Genomic DNA, 20,499 nt, shown 5'->3' with positions numbered 1-20,499 from the left:
TATATATATATATATATAAGACACTTTAAATTATGTCTCAACATTTTGTGAACACCAATCACAATAAACAATCATGTTCTATCAATCATAAAGTAAAAAATCAAACAAGTAGTGTATTCAAGTAAGGTCATAAATTCATTCAAGTAGAGAGGAACACTCAAATTTCATCATGCACACAATAGAACTTCACAAAAATAAAATATCATTCAATTTTGACATAAATTAATTTACAACAATTCTATAGGTTTCTAGCACATATTTTATGTCTCGCTGTTACCATTCATATATTCTTAATTAATTATTAATCTATAGGGCTCGATTGTACGTAGTAAGTCCCAGATGAATATATGAAATACGACATTCTCGTTCATCCAACATTATATTATACTCATGAAATCAAATCTTCTCTCACCCCTTACATCGATCGAAGATTTCTCTTTACGAATTCGTTTTGTGTATTTAATGTATTGCGTATTCGTCAATCATCGTCTCTAATAATCTGCATAGATAATAAGACAACACAACAACAAGATACAAATGAATTATTTACTATTTGAAATACTGCCGAAAAATATGCTTATAGTATACAACCTATATATTAACATGATCTTACTCGTGCTGACATCTGTTTATAAAAATTGGCATGAGCAAATAAATATGTTATTGGTCGTTGTTACTTGTTTCTCTCATTTAAATTCAATCAATTTGAATTTGATTTTGTCCTGCGCCTATTGAAATGGAGACAGACTATTTAGACTGTTTTTAATAGATAAAAAAACAATAAAATAATAAATAAAGTCAATAGATGTTTTACACATGAAAATATGTGAATGTGTAAGTATAAAGAATAAGAAAATAGGATAATAAAAATCATATGATGAAAACTAGAATGAGACATGACAGTCCCAAAATAACTCTTATAGTTTATGTTAAATTTATAAGCAACTCATCAAATTAATCAATATGAAATTATAATGTGGTAAAAATTTAACTTCAAAACAATATGATAGAAAATTTATAAAGATATAAAAATATACTCAAAAAACTCTTATAGTGTAGCAAAACAATTGTTTACAACTAAAAGACAACCTCTTAAAATATTTAAGACTACTATGTTCATCTACAGTGTCTAATTATTAGGTGGTATATGTTGAAGTATATATTATTCATAACATTATCCACCAAATATATATACTAATATACTAAACTAGTACTATTTAGTTTTATCAAGAGGCCTCGTACATGCCGTGCTCGGAAATCCCATGCCGCATCATTGCTTGTTATTCAAGCATACTAGCTAGCATATTATTACTTTTTTGTTTACCACATACAATAGATCTTAGACACATATAATGATAAGTTAATAAGTTATGTCACATAGATCGAGCTGTTGACGAGAAAGTGCACCTAGATTCATTGCCTTCGATTTCACATATACCTAGCAAAAATATCAAATATTAATCAACACAGAAGGTTTAACTAAGCAATTTGGTAGCATATATAAAGAAATAAAGTACAGCAATTCCTTTTATAATGATGATGATGATTATTTTATAGTTGGACATTGGATCCATAAAGAAAACAGTGAAAGGAGATGATAACTTTGTCATGAAGGTTTTTTGTGATCAATACCTCTGCTCTTAATATCATCACTATTGGATGACTTCTTTGCTTCCATACTTAGCTATATACTGATCTATTGCATAAGGACCCTACATGTTTTTTTTTGTACTTCTTCTTTATTAATTAATTAACATTGGGTCCACCATCAATCTTTGGCTATAGTGAAAGAAAAGTTTGCTCACCAAGGTGGAATATTGAGTGCACTAACAGCCATTTTGATGATAGCTGAACTAGAATCAAAGGAAACAGGAACATTATTATCAGAAAGTATATAACCATATATATATATATATGAAAGTACAATGTTGTTGTTGAAATGATGTGTCAATACTAATTATTACCTCATCTCAAAATATAAAATAAATCAAATTAATTTAAAGAAAATATATAGTCCAATTTTTTACTCACATACATCAATATATTAATTTTATAGATCAATTTTTATTTATATTTTAGAAAATATAAACATACAATTTAAACATAGGCTCTTTGAGTCATGGTTACTTGCACAGCACTAACATCATTCCTTTACATTAATTTATCTGTTTTATAATAAATGTAGTTTAAAATTTTTGCACGCGTATAAAAAAATGTAAATTAAAAAACAATTATTTTATTAAATTATTTATTTTAATATTAGTGAATTTTTTTATTAATATAAAATATAATAATATTTCATAAAATATGTATATAATTATTAAAAAGTGATTAAAAATAATTAACATTAATTTAAAAATTAAAATAATATTTATATTAAGAGATTTTTTGCGTGTTAAAATAATACTTAAACGGATAAAATATAATTTTTTTTGACTGAGAAACATGTATCTTTAATGATGACATAGATTTAATTATAAATTACTATATTAATATAATTTTACAATTTAAAAAAGAAAACCCAAAACATGTTGAAAGCGAAAAAGATTGTTCAGTTCATCGATAGCGTAAAGCCGCAAACAAATCTATATTAAAAATGATATGGAAAATCTATCTACGAGATATACTAAAACAGTCAACTCTTTTAGCAGAAGTAGTGAACGGGCAAATGGATTTAACGTCCAAATATAAGTATTACTTGGTTTCAATTTTAGGAGAGATAAAATTTATTTTTAAAAATTTAAAATTAATTTTGTAGAATATGACGTATTTTATCTTCATAATTTAAATTTAAAATTTAGTTTTTAAATATAAATATAATTTTTACATATTGAAATTTATTACAGAACGTGTATACTTTAAAATAAATATGTTTTATATTATTTTTCATTAAAATAATTACTTAATTAACTTTATTACACTCTGTGCTTTTGTTGTAGCTCACATGACATGACATGATCCAGCCCATAATCACGTGCCACTAGCTTTTCACGTGCTATGTGGCCCAAAGGTAAAAAAAACCCACTTGTTTCGTCATAAATCTCACATGCAAATGAACAACGAGCGTCTTCCTCACTCGCCAGCAACGAGAGTCACAGTTTTTCCATTCCAAAAACAACGAATATTAAAATGTGTCAGAAGCCGCACTTCCTCATCGGCATTAACGGCCGGGAAACTTTACGAAATCTGAACCGTTCACATTTCTATCCTAATCACGAGAATAACTAAGCAAGACTGTACAGGATTATAATCCTTTATAAAATTCAAAATTTCCGTTCGCTTTTCAAAATTTAAATTCCCACTTAAATCAAACGGAACCGTGTAATCAAACGTTAACCGCCGAGCCCCACATAACGCCGTCACGGAACCGTTCCATCCCAGCTATAAAAATCTATTTCTTCTTCACTCATGTTATAGACGAGGGTTAAAGATCACTTTCTGTGCTTCACTCCTTCGTCTCTTCATTTTCTCTCTCTAGAACGTTCATTAACTTTCTCAATCTACAACTCGTTCTTCCAACTCAGTATTCAAGATGCGTGAGATTCTTCACATCCAGGGAGGACAATGCGGTAACCAGATCGGTGCTAAGTTTTGGGAGGTTGTGTGTGCAGAACACGGGATCGACTCCACCGGAAGGTACCAAGGGAACAACGACTTGCAACTCGAACGAGTCAACGTTTACTACAATGAAGCGAGTTGTGGACGATTCGTACCTAGGGCTGTGCTCATGGATCTGGAGCCAGGAACCATGGACAGTGTCAGATCTGGTCCGTACGGACAGATTTTCCGGCCTGATAACTTCGTTTTTGGACAGTCCGGTGCCGGAAATAACTGGGCGAAAGGTCACTACACTGAGGGAGCAGAGTTGATTGACTCGGTCCTTGATGTTGTGAGGAAAGAGGCAGAAAATTGTGACTGCCTTCAAGGTAATCTTTACTTCGACTTCTTTACTACCGTTCTCGAGATTTTAGGGTTTTTCTTGTCCGAAGTTTGATGGATTTCCATTTCTATCTCCACCATTTTTCCGGTCTTTGTCTTTTAATTATATTGTATTTTTTTCTTATTACTACGATTATTTTTCTATTACTTTTTTAGTCATTGATAATTTTCCTTTTCAGTTAAAAGTTTAGTGTTTTTATTAGAAATTTGTATTGCTAATTAAAGTGAAGCTAAATTGTTGACAACTAAATCTAGATCCAGAAATTTGTGTTCGTTTGTGCTTGATTTTTAAGTGTTGTAGTAATAAGTCACTTAATTGGGCATTTTGTTGAAACTTTATTATATTTTTCCGAAGTGTTTTCGATAACTTTTATTTCTCAATTTAGTATGTGGAAATAAGATTTTACTTCCATATGTGCAGATTATTCGAATTTCCACGTGTTCTATAGTATCGGAGTTGTGATATAACTAGGGCATGTTTGGATTTACATTAAAACTTGATTAAACATGATAGAAGACTCTGTTTTGTTTACCTGAATTTGGAGTACTTATCATGATTTTCATATCCTTTCAGGGTTTCAGGTTTGCCACTCCCTTGGTGGTGGAACAGGTTCTGGAATGGGAACACTTTTGATTTCCAAGATCAGGGAAGAATACCCCGATCGAATGATGCTTACTTTCTCCGTGTTCCCATCTCCAAAGGTTTCTGACACAGTTGTTGAACCTTACAACGCTACTCTCTCTGTTCATCAACTTGTTGAGAATGCTGATGAATGCATGGTTTTGGATAACGAAGCTCTCTATGATATTTGCTTCCGCACCCTTAAACTCACCACTCCAAGCTGTGAGTTCATCATGATCCTATGTTTTTGTTGTCACTGCTTTGTGATAATGTTATTTGTATTCTAACCTTTCTCTGTAATTGTCTATTTTGTTACTTGTTTGCAGTTGGAGATCTGAACCATCTAATTTCAGCTACAATGAGTGGTGTTACATGTTGTCTTCGATTCCCTGGTCAATTGAACTCTGATCTTCGCAAATTGGCAGTGAATCTCATTCCTTTCCCTCGTCTGCATTTCTTCATGGTTGGATTTGCCCCACTCACTTCTCGTGGTTCACAACAATACAGGGCTCTCACAGTACCCGAGTTGACCCAACAGATGTGGGATGCCAAGAACATGATGTGTGCTGCTGATCCTCGCCATGGTCGTTATTTGACAGCATCTGCAATGTTCCGTGGTAAGATGAGCACCAAGGAGGTTGACGAACAAATGATCAATGTTCAGAACAAGAATTCATCATACTTTGTTGAGTGGATCCCCAACAATGTCAAATCAACTGTCTGTGATATACCACCAACTGGTCTCAAAATGGCTTCGACGTTTATCGGCAATTCAACATCTATTCAAGAGATGTTCAGGAGGGTGAGTGAGCAATTCACTGCTATGTTCCGTAGAAAGGCTTTCTTGCATTGGTACACTGGAGAAGGTATGGATGAGATGGAGTTTACTGAAGCAGAAAGCAACATGAATGACCTTGTTTCTGAGTACCAGCAGTACCAGGATGCTACTGCTGACGACGAGGGCTATGACTATGAAGACGAGGAAGAAGTTCAGGAGGAGGAAGCTTAAGATTAAATGGTAGTATTGGAACGGTGTTTTTTTGTTTGTGTTTGTTATGATCATTGGGGTATAACTATGACTGTTAATGTTTGTAAGTTCTTTTAACCTGAATACCTTTTTCGGGGTTTTGGATTGTTGTTCCTCACCTAAAATGGTTGTTGCTAGTAGTTTTAGGGTGTTAACTTTCTGCATGCTTTATTTGTTGTTAAGATGATGCCTTTAAAATTTCTAAAGGATTGAAGCCTATATTCCGTATTATCCGTGTTTAAAGGGTCTTGGTCCTTTTTATCGATTTGTTGATCGATCTTCAGAAGTGTGAAAAAATCCTGTTACTGAAACCGAACTTATCTGAATTATCCGAAATCACAAAAACATTGAACACAAATTTTACGAAGGCTCCAAACCGTTTATTCTATAATTACCATCTACACATAGATGGAGCTGTTTGTTAAATCATTTCTGGGCATTGTTTGAAGTTTGAATTCATGCCATTCTAAGGAGCAAAGGCTTTCATTTCCCGACTACCTTCGCAAATTGTGATTTGAGCCAACTCTAGATACCAAATTCAAGGTTTCATGCAATGTTTACGAAATAGGGTGTCATGATGTTTTAGTTTTTCTACTCATTCTTTAGTTTTTCGTAATTTTTTCCGCTTATTATCTGAACAAGTGTCACGTATATAAATTTTGTTTTTCTATAGCTTTTTTTTTTGCATTTTGTTTTCTATGTGAATTTGTTGTTTGACCATGGAATTGTTTTGTTGGTTTATATTGTTTGTCTTCTTTAAATTGATATTTTAGTCTGGATCCATTATAAATTTTGTGGTTGTCACTTTACAAAGGACGCATTATAAATTTCTATGCACTTTTAATTTTATCACATTTTGTTTAAAAAAAAAATTATTATATTTATATGCATTTTGTTGTTTTATATTATTAACTTGGATGATATGAATTTGTTTACATATTCATTATTTTTTGTACTAGTAACTTTGAATTTACGTTGATTTTTGATATATGTATTGTACCAATTTCAATAAATAAATATGGTTTTTGGTAAAAAAACTAAATGAGTTATATAAAAAGATATAGTGGTTGATTAATCAGTGGCAGCAAATTTTGAGAGCCCAGCGCATAACAGCTATGTGCTAGCTATGGTAACAAACTTGCTGGGCCTTTGATGTATACTCTTGTCTTGAAAAAATAATTTGACAATAAGAGATAATTCATTGAACCGCTATATGACAATATCTAACGTGTATTTTAGGGGAATGGATCCTCTCCTGTGATAGGAGGGTCTATTGAAATCACTACCTTCCATTGGAAAAGAGAGAGAAAGACAATAAAGTAAAAAAATGAATTTTAAAAGATAGAGATTCAAACACATGAAAAAAAAAACCATTCCTTTACTTTAGTCTTTTATATTTGAAACAATTAATTTTGATCCTTTTATGTTTTATTGGTACACTGATCCTTTTTGTTTTAGAAGTGATATAAATGGGTCATTTTGATCTTTCTCCAGTAGTAATTCTTTTGGCCTCCCAGAACATTTAATATATTTACAGATTACTCGTTTTGATCTTGATTATAAAGAAAAGTCTTCTTCATAGGAACCTCTTCTCTCTAAAAAGGAAATGATTACTAAGTTCATTAAACGCTCTTCATTCACACTATTATATAACAAAATCATAGAAAGTACTTTCACAAACTTTTCACATAAGCATTCCATATCGGAATAACGTATTGGAGCAACTCGATTCCTACTGCCCCCGGATGATACCTTTAGCCAAACACACGTGAAAATCAACAAATTGCAAACGATATCATAAATGAACATAATTCACTACAACGATACATGGAAAACTACCTCTTCAGCTTCATCTCCATATGCCATTGGATAGCACAAGTTAAAAAAAAATTCAAATCCATGAAAATATGTGATACATAAGCTCTCTAGATTTGGATCCTCTATCTTCCATCTTTATGACTCTTTCTAAGAAATTAAAATGTTACTTTGAAATTGTATTTAGATGTTATTTATAATTTATTTATTTTGACTACTTTCAATAAAGTAAATTGAGATTTTAGTGTTTCATCTAATACAAATTTAATATTTTAAAATAATTTATAATTATTAAAATTACATTATTTTTTTTATTAAAGACTCAATTTTTTAAATTTAAATTGAATTTCCAAAAACATTAAAACGACGATGGTTAACACTATTACGTATCAATTAAATCCATATAATTATTCATCTCGTTCCAAATCCAAGTAAACATAATAACATATGATTTTATAAGCAAACTTTATTATTAGTAATACAAACTAAACAACGTATAGTAAGCTTCTCTCTCAAATTTCTCAATAATATATTATTCATATATATGTGTGTGGAATAACCAACAAACTACCATATATGCCAATACTCTCATTTTCTTATCTTGATCTAAATTAATTAAACTACAATTTAGTATGGTGGGTGTGATGGAGCAACCTCAGGTTCAGCTGCAAACTCAACAGAACCAAGTGGTGGTGAAGCTATAAACTGCACTGAATTCACAGGTCCTGGTGCTACAATCCCAGAACTTTTCAGCTCAGCCATTCCACGACGAACATTGAATCCACCTTGAACCTCACACAACTTAGGAAGAAAAACACCTTCACCAGCTGCAAGATTAAAATAAAGATCAACAACATTTGGACAACTCTTGTAACACTGTGGAGAACATAGTTTTTCAGTGAAGCGTGATTCAAGAAGTGAATCTGATGAAATTCCAAGTGACTTTCTGTCTAAATCACAAGATTTGATGCATTGGTCGCTCTCTATGTGGTCTTTTAGTTTATCAGCTTCTATGTCTGATGTTCTGCATGTGTATGCTTCTTCCCCTGTTCTTTTCACATGCTTCTCTAGGACACACCTTTTGCTGCTTGATGATACAGCAAATGCACATGTTTTCTCGTTTAGATTCTCGCATTCTATATCTCCTGCATTCATTCATTTCACCATTTCCTTGTCAATTAATTAATTTAATTTAATATTTAATTCACATATATATATATTTAATTTAAAGAATTATTATAATTTTAATAATTATAATCGTTAAATTATTAAAATTATTTGATTTTTGTCATAATTATTTATAATAATTATTTATAGTAATAATGTGATGGTAAATTTTAACAAAATATATTGATAGACATTGCATCATTTAGTTTGATTCCTCCCACTTATAAATATACTAGGCTTAATTGCAGTTTTGGTCCCCCTATTTTAGCTGAATCGCGAAAGTAGTCCCTCCATTTTGTTTCTCCCCAGTTTTAGTCACCAAACAGAATTTTAGTCTAAAACTTGATGAAATTTTATTTTTTAAAGTCGTACTACACCATTTATGGTCATATATTTCAGGTACAATTGTTGTAAATGAGATCTTGAGACATTGTGTGACTTAAATAAATGCAAAAAAAAAATGAAATTTCATCAAGTTTTGGACCAAAATTCTGCTTGGGGGACCAAAACTGGGGAGAAACAAAATGAGGGGACTACTTTCGCGATTCAGTTAAAATAGGGGGACCAAAACTGCAATTAAGCCAATATACTATTAGACATTACATCATTTAGTTTGAAACTCCTAACACACTACTCTCACACACATGATTAGACATCTAACGCAAGATTCGAGTGGATTAATAGATCTTTATATTATTTTTGAATTTAGATTAAGTATAATTCAATTATTGTAAAATTGATTTATAAAATAAAGAGCGGTCCACTTATAAATTGTAAGAGAGAGACAATTTTAAGGAAAAAAAAAAAACACAAATTTGTGTTTCGTTCCCTCTATAAATATTAGAATCCTTAAATTTGAAGAGTAGTATTTATTCTCTCTAATTTTTTCTAAATGAAGAAGAATATATATATACATACACAACACAATTTTGGAGACTTACCAAGAGTGCCCTGCACAACTAGAGAAATTGCAAAGGCGAGTATAACAAAACTCTCAAAGCTAAATTTAGACGCCATGGCTTAAGGCTGATGAAAGACGAGGGTTGAGCTAGTGGCCAAAAATGGCTAGGAATTTATTTGATGATAATAATACTTGTGCTTGGAGGAATGTCGTTAATGAGGGTCGATGGCTAGTGCATTTATAGTGTTTTTTCCTTGTGGAGATTGTGAGTAGTACGATGATTCAAATGAAAGAAAGAAAAAGTAATAGATGTGGACTTTTAATTCAATGTGAATATAGGTAAGGGGAGATGAAAATAACAAGTTTATTAACTACTATTTCTTATGAAAAAATGTGATGTTATTTGGCGAAAAATTTAGAGATTATTTTTTAAAGATTTAAAAGAAAAATTGTTTTGTATTTTTTGAATGTAATAAAAATTTATTTTTTTAAATAATTAATTAACAAAAATGATGCTTTTTAGAGATGATTAAAAATAGTTTTTTTATTTAAAATATTTTTTTTCTTATTTTTTCAAAAACATGTAATAAAAAGATACTAAATGTCAAGAAGCTTGTTAAAGTTATGGTTTTTTAAATAACTCTACATTATTAAAAATAAGTTAATTTTCTTTTTTTAATTTTAATTTTAGAGGAATGAAAACTTATAAATTCTTTGATAAGAAGATAAGTAGTATTTCAGTCAGAATTTAAATTCAAAATTCTTTCAAAAAATCTGTTTTTAACTTAAGCTAATTAATTTTACATTATTATGAATTAGTTAATTTTCTTGATTTTATAAAAAAATATAAGTTAATTTTCATAAGTTTTTTTCTTTAACTGAATTCTTATAAGGTTATTCATGAAAACTTATTCTATGAAAATCAAAGAGTGATTGAATACATCATTTGGAACAAACAATAGGAGTATGTTGGCGTCTTATATTCGCAGGAATAAAATTTAAATATGTATTTGATAACAAATAAAAAATATGTTGCCCCAGTTTCCTTTTTTCCTCTTTGTTTTTTTAATTGAAAATTTGATATAATTTAACGATATGTAAATAAAATATATTTAAATCTATAATTATATTTTGTTGTATTAGTAATTAAATTCAATGATAAGAAAAAAAATTATGGGTCAAATATATCGAATTCAATTTTTTTTTATATATATAACAATAGATAAATGGAATACAACTTCTTCATAGACTTCTATGTTGACAAATATGCCCTTCGTGTTTACATTTAAACCGCTCATTAAAACTTAACTGCAAAAATATAGCTATCGTAAAAACCGATGCATAAAAACTTCACTGCAACAATATAAAATGCCTAAATAATTTATAAATTATAATTAAAATTATACAAAATATATAATAAAAAATATACAAACATTAAAACAATAAAATGTACGCGGACACTAGTTTCTATAAAAAATTATTTGATTTTGGCTTCTACCCTTTAGTATATTAAATTTTAATTGCAAGTTTAAATTGACATCCTACCATATCGAATTAATGTCTATATAGCCTTTTGTACATGAGCTGCAATTAGAGGACATATTATATAATTTTTTTAATTAAATTATTATATTTAAAAAAAGGCAAAAATTAAGACTTTTTTTAAAGGAAAATAAGCACAATTTAATGCGAGACACGGCGTGAACCGCGCGAGTGATGGCTTCTCAATTAATTAGGTTTGTATTTTAGTCGCTAAAGTACCAATTAAGTTTGAACTTTGAACAACAGTCAACCAATGCCACCATTAGTGGCGGACTATGTGGCCTCACCATCTGCTCACGCCACTATCCATTGCCGTCTCTGTTCCATTATAATTATCACATCTTAAAAAAAATTCACTTTTAGTCCAAATATAATTTTAAATTTATTTTTTAATAGCAATATCTAATTAATGTTGTGTACAATAATCTTACGTTATTATTTTTTTTTATATTTTTTTACAATAATTACAATTCATCAATAATTAGTAATTTAAAGTATTATTTCTCAAATTATAAATGATAACTTCCGAGTCCATCTGCACCTCAATCTTCGTGGTACCCATACTTTCGAACCATGCACTAGCCTTCATTCATAAAGGCCCCATAGAGAGTCCTACAATACATGTCATAATGTTGCATATGTGTGGAAATAGAACATGCCATATCAGACTTTGAAATGTCTGAACCTGACATAAAATTAATTTTTTAGGCCTAATTATGACCCACGATCCTTTTTTTTTTTTTTCGGTATGGCACGACCTTTTTAATGATTGGTCCTTATAAATTTTCTAATTTTACAAATTGGTCCACAACTTTATCACAATTTCACATTTGGTCCAATCTTTATAAAATTCATTTTGAACCTATTTTGTTTTTCTATTTACATTTTTACCCAAATCTTTTGACTAACAATTTTGATAAACTATTAAAACTTAATTTTATTTTAAAAATCATAAATGATGTCTATATTAAATCTTTCTTGTGATATATGTGTAATCAATAAGTTTCTAATATATTTTTGTAAAATCTATAATTTTTATACTATTATTTCACTATTAAATATTGCTTTACGCCTCCAAATTTATGAGTTAGCTGGACCAATTTTAATTAAAAGAAATAATATAATATATTTCAAGAATTTATAATAATATTTAATTTAAATTATGATAATTTTTATTTTATTTGAATAGTGTGTAAGCAACAGAAACAACACATTTTCTTTTTGGGCTTTGGCCCTGTTTTATGTTTTATATAATAATAATGTATAAATAAGAACAGAGGATTCGAACCCGTGACCAATTAATCTGCCTACTTGTTCTTTAACCGTTTTGCTATGAAAGATATGAAAGTTGATTTTGGTTTTGGGTTAGAATACACTATGCACAACGTTGCACCGAACTCTGAAAAGCCCTAACTTCTTTCCCGCGCCTTTCTCTCTTCAATCTCCTTCGACGCCGTTCTTCTCTCTCCGATCAAAATGGTTTCGCAGTGGGGAATCAAGTTCGCCGTCCACCTCATCACCAACCACTTCGGAAAAATCGTCGCTGTATTCATCTCTCACTTTCTCTCTATCTTCTTTTTTATCCTCTTTCGCCAATTTAATTAACACCTTGTTGAATTTTCGTGTCTGCAGAAAGTTTGCGAAACACTACTTCGTCAAGGACCCCTCACTTTGGAACTGTTGATTCGCTTCACGGAACTTTCCAAGGAGCACGTTAAAAACTCATTACTTGTCTTAATTCAACACAATTGTGTTCAAGCATTCATTTGCGAAGGTTAAAAAAATAGTATTAATCTTATGCTTTATCATCCTTTTTGTCAACTATATACTTGCAATGTACATGTTGGAGTAAAATAAATTTATATTTAATGGAATTTTTGGTCCTTTTAGGGTGTCTATGTGTTGAAGCCATGTCATGGTTTGATAATTATGTGTATTTGCGACGAAATCATGCTCATTATAATGATTTGATAAATATTATTGGTGGATAAAGTGACTTGGTGATGATTTTATTATTATGTATAATTATAAATGCAGGTGGCGATGTAGACGAGTCGAGAGTTAAGACACAGTATTTGGTGTTGTTTGATAACATACTCCATCGACCGAGATTTCCCAAATTCATGGAGATTGTGTTGCAGGAACTTGATAAACATGTTGGTTAAATCCTTGCTTTTTCTTGTAAACTTTTTGATATAAGGCTTAATTAAAATGCTGAAAGTGTTTTTTCAATTGTTTTGCAGTGTGAAAAGGTTCTTGAAGGATTGCTCCGCGATGGTAGGCTCACCTTAAAACAAATGATTGACCGAGCAAGTCAGGGAGCAAGTCAAGAAAATGGCAAGTGTTTTATTTGGCTGACAATTGTTTGCCGAGAGTACTGTATTTCAAGCTTCTTCAGCTCACGTATATGTTTCAAAATAATGAATCCTCTGAAATTTGTTCAGCTAAAAAATCACGCGTTTTCACTTTCAGATAGTGCAGTGGTTGCAGACGCTGTACGAGAGAACCTTTGTAAACTTCTGATGGCTCGATATGTTGAACGCTGCCCAGCTGCTGAGGTTACAATAGTTGAAGAAGAAATTATTACTAAGAAGCGTGGTGCTAAATCTGACCAGGTAACTGTTCACTTGTGTCAATTTCTATATGTAGTTCCATGACTTGGGATAAAATCAGGCATTTGATATCTATTTTGTATAAAGAACAGGGCCTTTCTAATTATGGGGTTTCAGTTAATAACAATTATGCTGAGGAATTCGGAAGCTATGTTGGATTGAGTCTCTCTTTTTTACTTAATTGTTTTCTTTTCTGTTCTTTTGTTTTGTGGGATTCCTTATGCTCACTTCTCTACTTTTTGTGATTTGTCTTTGTTATTAATAAAAAAACTGAGTTTACTGTAGTCTCTTAAATTTCTTTTGACGTTTTAGCAATGAATTATATCAGCTAATAACGCCCCTGTTTGATTTCATTTTTCTGGTAACATCAAGTAGACAAGAGGTTAGGTTAAGAACATGCCAGCAATTAGTTCACTACTAGTTAATTCAGGTTATGTACACAGTTAACGCTTCAGTTATTGCTTCCTGTTTTGGATTGTAATAGGTAAACTTATGGTTCATCAATTGCCTAAATGAAAATCAAAATAAAATGAGTGTTAGGAAGTAGATAATTAATGAGATTTTGCTGTCATGAAATGCCACAGCATAGTGTTCAGAATTGTAACATGAATAAGAATTTTGTTGATGCCGTTTATTTTCATTATTTGTATCCTATAGAATTTTAAAGCACCAGAGACCACAATACAACGTGTTATAGAAGCAGCAGTGCCTGGGGATGCGATCAGATTTTCACTCACAGCAGATACAGGATGTAATAGTGATGAAGAAACAAAGCCAGCTGATATAAATGTTGCAGAAAACAATGGTGGGATTATTGTTGTCCTGTGTGAATGTTTAGTAGATTAGTACTGATTTACAGTTCACATATGTTTTTTGCCTAAGTATGATATTTTAAACGTGGATACAAAATTGGTGCAGAAAAAGAGCAGTTAATTCTCTGGCGTGTAAATTTTGAGGAGTTCTTACGTTATCTTAGGGATAAGGTTTGTTTTACTATAAATTTCCTATTTGAACTTCATGGTATTCCTGCCCAGTTTTATATTTTTCCCCACTTTTTATAACTAACTTATAATGATTCAACAAACTGAGAGAGGGTTGTCAACGACCGTTAAAAAATTTGCAATGGAAAATACAAATGGTTTATGTCAAGAAGCAATATTCTAGAGTTGGTTATATAAGTGATGGAGTTCAACATGGCATGCATTATTATTTCTGTGTCATTGGTTTTCTTTTTAATATATTAGTTGTAAAACATTATAGTATTTTTGTGGATCTAAACTTATAAGCTATTGTGTTTGTATGAGCAAGATCAATTTTTTTGCATTCTGTTTACATTATGGATATTATTATTTGAAAAATAGACTTGAAACATTATATTCAATTTCTAGTTATTGATCGAGAATGTAAGAGCACGAATGGACGATGGAGCTGCTACTGTCGTGAGGGCAATGCTGGAGGCAACAAGAAATGTAGACAAAAGAGTGAAAATAGAAAACTCAGGTGATCTAGGTTCTGCTTTATGAATTCTGAAAGCCTATGATGTTAGAATTCATGTCTATTGGAAGATTAATATATGGATAGTAATTAATTTTTTTTAATACATATAATTTATGAAGATTTGATGATTGCTTGTGCTGTGCCCTGCTCTGATTGCTCTCAAGCATTTACCTATTTTGCATTTCAAAGATTTATAAGGCAAATGGCCTTTTTAATTTGGTTTCCCTAGTAGATTTGCCTTTGTTTTTCGTGGTTGTTTTCTGTTTTATTCTTCTGTTATTAAGAAAGACCTCCACTATTAGTATCTCATTGTACTCTCGGGGCTTACACTATCTTGTCCTATGTTTCAGTTCCCTTAGAGCTGGATCAACTTTTCACAGAGGTGATAAAGACTGAAAATGGCCTACAAATGACCATGGATCGTGTTAAGGCTTATCTAGTTCAATTGGGTTGTTCAAGTCAGATATCATTTGCATATACTATTGGTACACCAATATCTATTTTCTTTATGTTAGACTATTTTTGTGGCATAAATTGTACACCTTTTGTTTAGTTAATTATTATGTAAAAAAAAATCTAACCTATTTCTGGTTTATGGCTCGTTTAATATGTTGTAATTCAGAACTTCTTTTGTTTCCTTTCCAGATTTAAAGCACATTATTCATTTGGCTCGAAATGAAGAGGTTTTTTATTTTTATTTTTTATCGTTATATTTATAAATATCTCTCTCTCCCTCTCTCACATATGCATTCGTGGTTTACTCATGTAAGGCTGTGTCTTTTGTGTGCTGTGTTGCAGGTTGAGTCAATTGTGTTAAAAAGGTATGGAAGGGATGCCTACCGAATGTTCAGGCATCTGTCAAAGGAGAAACAGTTTTGTCCGACAGATAAGGTGATAAACTGTTGATGAAATTGTCAAACATTAATTTTACCAATAAACAAAGAGGACTCTATTGATCTTTTCTATGTAGGCAGTTTGAGATTCTAGTTTAGTTAACTTGTTACTTCTGAGTTATATTTAGCTGCACTGACTCACTTAGTCTCATTATTTTTTGGTGTGTTATAAAAATGAAATTTGACAACGGAAATTTAGGGACTATTTGATATGAGAAAGGTTCTGTTTTTATTTCCTATTTATACTTCTAATATCAATATAAAAAAGTCACCTTATTGTGATTTGTATTGGAAACGGAGAAAACAAAAGTGAAATGTGTTCTGAAGACACCAAAGTCATCTATAATTGTCTAATACTATAATTGTCTAATACACCTTATTGTCATCTATAATTGTCTAATACTATAAAGAATAAAGAATTTATAAAATAGCTTAATCATTAATTATGGATCTGTAACATTTAGGATGAAATGTGTTCTGAAGACACCAAAGTGATCGAACCCATGTTTATCCTGTTGATATAGGGGATTAAGTAGTGAGTGACTACTTAAATCATTTAATGATCTTCGATATTATGCTTTTTTCCGCTCATGTTTATTTTTTGTTGGGTAGTAACAACAACCATTTATATATTTCTATTTACAGAAGAAATATTTCATTTTCAGGGATAAATTGAGTCTTCAACAGGTTGTCAGTCTTAAAACATAAACTCTGGATTATGATAATAAATTTCCAGTTGCACTATATTATTTTGTTATTTCTTTGTTTTTTCTCTCCAATTGTTAGTAAAAATACTTTGGTAGGAGAGGGTGAAAGATAGCCTAGTGGTGGATCAGACTTCGTACCTCAATGAAGTCCAAAAGACTTGACTCACATCAATTGAGTGACAAGCTCATGCATGATATTTTTTGAGAAAACTACGAACATATTTAAATGACCAAAATCGGATTTGCAAAAGCTGTTAGATTATGATGTCTATTAACTTCATGCACATTGACACTCCATGTGCCAAAAACCATTTACACAGATTTCTCAATTGATATTGTATGTTAGTGATTACAAATTCCTCTGTTTCTTTTTAAACTGAAAAAAAAAAAAATCAGACGATTTAAACATATTACATTACTGCTATGGCCTTCAATGCTTCTCTTTTCTGTGTAGATTGCAGAGTCGACTCTTGTTGAGAAAAAGGAAGCTCCAAAGTTACTGAACAGGTTATTGAAGGATAACTACTTGCATATGGAGGTGACCAATTATCCTTTTTAATATGTATAAACTCTTTGATATTTTTGACTTGATACTTAATCTTTCTGTAACTTAATCTTCCTTGCAGAAATTAAATGTCAGTGTTGTGGGATCTAATAAGCAAACACAGCTTTTAATGTGGAGAGTTAACCAGCCGCTGCTTTGGGAATATGTTCTGGATGAGATGTACCATGCTGCCTTAAATTTGAGCCTAAGAATGGCTTTTGAGCAGGAAAAGGATGAAGAGGTTAGTAACACTAAAGTTGTTTATTTCAGTTAAACAAAGCTGTTTCTAAGTTTAGTGTACCACGTCGAAGCAAAATGTTTGACATCGTTCATAATGATGATCCGCTTATCTTTCAATCTATTGACCACAGTTCCTGCATTTGAGTTTCACTGTAAGTTGATTGATATTTTGTACTCAAGTTAATGTTGTTGGTGCTTGTTCCAGATTTTAAATGTTCCCAAGGACAAGATTACGGCGTCGGAGCCACTGCAGAAGAAGTACAAACGGCTACAAAATGTTTGCTTACTCTTGGGATCATCATTGTTGAAACTTGACGATGCTCTGATGCTTTTCCATGACTTCTGAATATATATTTTGAGACAATTACTGTGATTTCTTTGTAGATGAATGACAAATTTGATATTTTATTTATAATTGAATAATATTTCCGAGTACAATTTGAGTATTCACATTAAATTTAGCTGATGATAAGGATTTTGATGTAATTGGTTGGTATTTAACGGATAACAGTTTTTATTTTTTATTTTTTATTTTTTTAAGTTTGCTGCTTAATGTCAACAAAATAGTTACGTGGCGTTTGGTTATGTTGCGGCAAAAATTGAATTGATTTTGTAAATTTGTTTATAATAAAAAAATGAGAATGTAAGATTATTTATATTTGATATATTTATATTACAATAAGTTCACCAAATTTGAATGAAAAATTATGTTTGGAGTTAAAAATTACAAATCTAAGTTCTAAATTAAAATAATTTTACTAAAACATGTCAAGATTAGTTGTACTACTTCAGAATTAATTTTAAGGTATCCAGTGAAATTAAATATACACTATGTAGTTGTTATTGTCATTCAAGTTAGTTATAATCAAGAATCCATGAAAATAAGATATTTTAGTATTTATGTTTCTTATCAAGTTTCTTTCGCAACGCTAAATATTTTTTCTACGACATATATAGGTAAGCATGTTGAATGTTGCACAAATCAGAATTCAAGTATCCTACCAATTCCATTAAAATAATCCATTTTTTTATAAAGTGTCAAGGTGGAGGTGAAGGGTTGTAGTTGCGGATAAAATCAAGCAGATCAATGAATAAATATCTGCAGATAAAATACATAAATATTTTAACTACTCGTTCATTAATGGACACAGTGACACATGTAATAATATTTATATCCGCAAATACATTTTACATGTGTCACTGTGTCACTGTAATACATTTTATTATAGGTTAAAAACATGTGTCACTGTAACACATGTAATCAAAATATTATCAGATTAACATGTTGTTGGTCCTACAAAGTGTTTGTGAGAATGTGTACCAAAAGTTCTCCTCCTTATTCAACACAACAACAATAACAATTTGAAGTACCTTGGATATCCTCCATTGATACCCCAAGATATTTCATAATCAAGTTTGTTATCTGCATTGGATGGAGCAAGCATTGTATATTTTGATGGGAGGTTGCATGAAACTGTTGAGACAAAATCTCTCAAATGATTTTAATGATAACAAAATTACTTAAGAGATTATGATTGTGGTTAATGACTAACATGTGCTCTTGAGTGTATTCATATAAGATAATAGGTTATTAATCATTAAGGCAAAAAGAAGAAAAAAGTGATTCTGGCCTGAGGATGGAAAACCCTCGTGAGGATGGAAATTGCTGCAAGCGCGATGATGGAAATTGCTGCAATTTGAAAAACTCCAGATCTGGACAATCTGATTTCTCACCAGAACAAATGTGTTTATTCAAATGCATAACAATGTCAAACATGAATAAACAAAGCATTCAAAAGTAAGAGTCAAAAGGTCAAAAGAAAAAGGTGAATATGGCTAGATCTAGTATGTAAAGGAAAGGCTAGCAAAAGTGAAAGCAACCTATCAAGCATGTGCAAAGGTCAAAATCTGAACATTTAATGGGCTTGCACGTTTTAATTCATAAGGAAGTCAAGTTAGCAAAAGGCAACTTGAAACAAGCCAAAAATGGAAGATCACATGTTGCTGCCAGATCTGATCCTCGGACTGAGTATGACAGTCCTATGTCATAAAGTGGCTTTTTCTCTCTTGTCCACATCACCTCAAAAGATGAAGCCAACCTAGACCTTAAAGACTTCGAAAAATGCAGCTCAGAAACAGCCTTGCACTCTGATTAAAGTGAAAAAGCAAGGACATGTCAAGATCAAAGCTATGCTGCAAGAGGATGGGTTCTGCCTAAGCCTAACAAGCTGAGTGGCAGTTCTGTAATTATGATGAAAACCTTGGATCCTTTGAAAATGAGCTCCAACGGTCATCAAAGGCTTGGATCTCTATAAAATGCATACAAGCTCTCCATTGGAAGACACACAACACACTTGCATAAAAAGATCAAGCATCTTAAAGCTTTCAAGAAGCAAATCACATCCTCCCTTATTACTTTCTTTGATCCTACACTATATCTTTGTATATCTTTTGAGAAAGTATTAAGTATCAATCACTCTCATTCTACTTTGTAATTTCCTAGTGAGTGAAGCTTGGAAATATTTGGAAATTGATTGTAAGCTTGGTGAAGCTTGATAATACACGGTTGTAATCATCCTCGGGTTGAGGATTGATCTGTTTTGAAAGTTAGTGAAATCTCACAAGGGTGTGAGGACTGGACGTAGCCATCTTTGGGTGAACCAGTATAAAATTGTGTGTGTGTCCCTCATATTCTGCTCCTACTCTTTTACTCAGCTTAGATCTAACGATTTAAAAATCCCATCCTCGAGCTAGCCATCCTCTGCAAGAGGATAGTTTTTAAAACACTTAAAAATTGTTTTTAACAGCAAAATCCCTATTCAACCCCCCCTTCTAGTGATATTTAGATACAACAATTGGCATCAGAGCAAGGTTCTCTAAAAAATACACCTAACAGTGTAAGAGAAAAAGATCCAAAAAGAAATATGTCAAAAGCTAAGTACATTCCTGAAGGAGGATCATCCAGCCGACCTCCCTACTTGGATGGTACAGAT

The 20,499-nt window shown here is 31.3% G+C and overlaps 3 protein-coding genes across 3 annotated transcripts; 2 read left to right on the top strand and 1 right to left on the bottom strand.

The window, feature by feature from the left end:
- The first annotated feature begins 3,344 nt into the window (after nucleotides 1-3,344).
- On the top strand, nucleotides 3,345-5,819 carry LOC101495326 (tubulin beta-1 chain). Its single transcript, XM_004496503.4, has 3 exons — nucleotides 3,345-3,926; nucleotides 4,514-4,783; nucleotides 4,888-5,819. The coding sequence occupies exons 1-3, from the start codon at nucleotides 3,533-3,535 to the stop codon at nucleotides 5,568-5,570; spliced, it is 1,347 nt and encodes a 448-aa protein (XP_004496560.1). The 5' UTR covers nucleotides 3,345-3,532; the 3' UTR covers nucleotides 5,571-5,819.
- Nucleotides 5,820-7,835: 2,016 nt separating this feature from the next.
- LOC101495651 (uncharacterized) lies at nucleotides 7,836-9,698 on the bottom strand. The gene is made up of 2 exons (XM_004496504.4): nucleotides 9,512-9,698; nucleotides 7,836-8,548 (listed from the first exon to the last, which is right to left on the bottom strand). Exons 1-2 carry the CDS (start codon nucleotides 9,585-9,587, stop codon nucleotides 8,031-8,033), a joined length of 594 nt encoding a protein of 197 aa, XP_004496561.1. The 5' UTR covers nucleotides 9,588-9,698; the 3' UTR covers nucleotides 7,836-8,030.
- A 2,656-nt stretch (nucleotides 9,699-12,354) lies between these two features.
- Nucleotides 12,355-18,030, top strand: LOC101494997 (uncharacterized). Its single transcript, XM_004496502.4, has 14 exons — nucleotides 12,355-12,558; nucleotides 12,646-12,787; nucleotides 13,051-13,169; nucleotides 13,257-13,350; nucleotides 13,486-13,628; nucleotides 14,283-14,430; nucleotides 14,544-14,608; nucleotides 15,014-15,125; nucleotides 15,473-15,607; nucleotides 15,768-15,805; nucleotides 15,921-16,013; nucleotides 17,177-17,260; nucleotides 17,349-17,507; nucleotides 17,712-18,030. Exons 1-14 carry the CDS (start codon nucleotides 12,490-12,492, stop codon nucleotides 17,850-17,852), a joined length of 1,542 nt encoding a protein of 513 aa, XP_004496559.1. The 5' UTR covers nucleotides 12,355-12,489; the 3' UTR covers nucleotides 17,853-18,030.
- The last annotated feature ends 2,469 nt before the right edge of the window (nucleotides 18,031-20,499 follow it).

This window comes from Cicer arietinum, chromosome 4 (assembly GCF_000331145.2).
Source record: "Cicer arietinum cultivar CDC Frontier isolate Library 1 chromosome 4, Cicar.CDCFrontier_v2.0, whole genome shotgun sequence".
Lineage (NCBI taxonomy): Eukaryota > Viridiplantae > Streptophyta > Magnoliopsida > Fabales > Fabaceae > Cicer > Cicer arietinum.
This window is presented reverse-complemented; position numbering and strand designations above follow the sequence as displayed.

Coding starts and splice junctions, on each gene's coding strand:
- LOC101495651 (XM_004496504.4), bottom strand. CDS start 9,587: ATGGCGTCTAAATTTAGCTTTGAGAGTTTTGTTATACTCGCCTTTGCA. Junction 8,549..9,511: donor AGTTGTGCAGGGCACTCTTG/GTAAGTCTCCAA, acceptor GAATGAATGCAG/GAGATATAGAATGCGAGAAT.
- LOC101494997 (XM_004496502.4), top strand. CDS start 12,490: ATGGTTTCGCAGTGGGGAATCAAGTTCGCCGTCCACCTCATCACCAAC. Junction 14,609..15,013: donor TACGTTATCTTAGGGATAAG/GTTTGTTTTACT, acceptor TTCAATTTCTAG/TTATTGATCGAGAATGTAAG. Junction 15,608..15,767: donor ATCATTTGCATATACTATTG/GTACACCAATAT, acceptor TTTCCTTTCCAG/ATTTAAAGCACATTATTCAT.
- LOC101495326 (XM_004496503.4), top strand. CDS start 3,533: ATGCGTGAGATTCTTCACATCCAGGGAGGACAATGCGGTAACCAGATC. Junction 3,927..4,513: donor AAATTGTGACTGCCTTCAAG/GTAATCTTTACT, acceptor ATATCCTTTCAG/GGTTTCAGGTTTGCCACTCC. Junction 4,784..4,887: donor TAAACTCACCACTCCAAGCT/GTGAGTTCATCA, acceptor ACTTGTTTGCAG/TTGGAGATCTGAACCATCTA.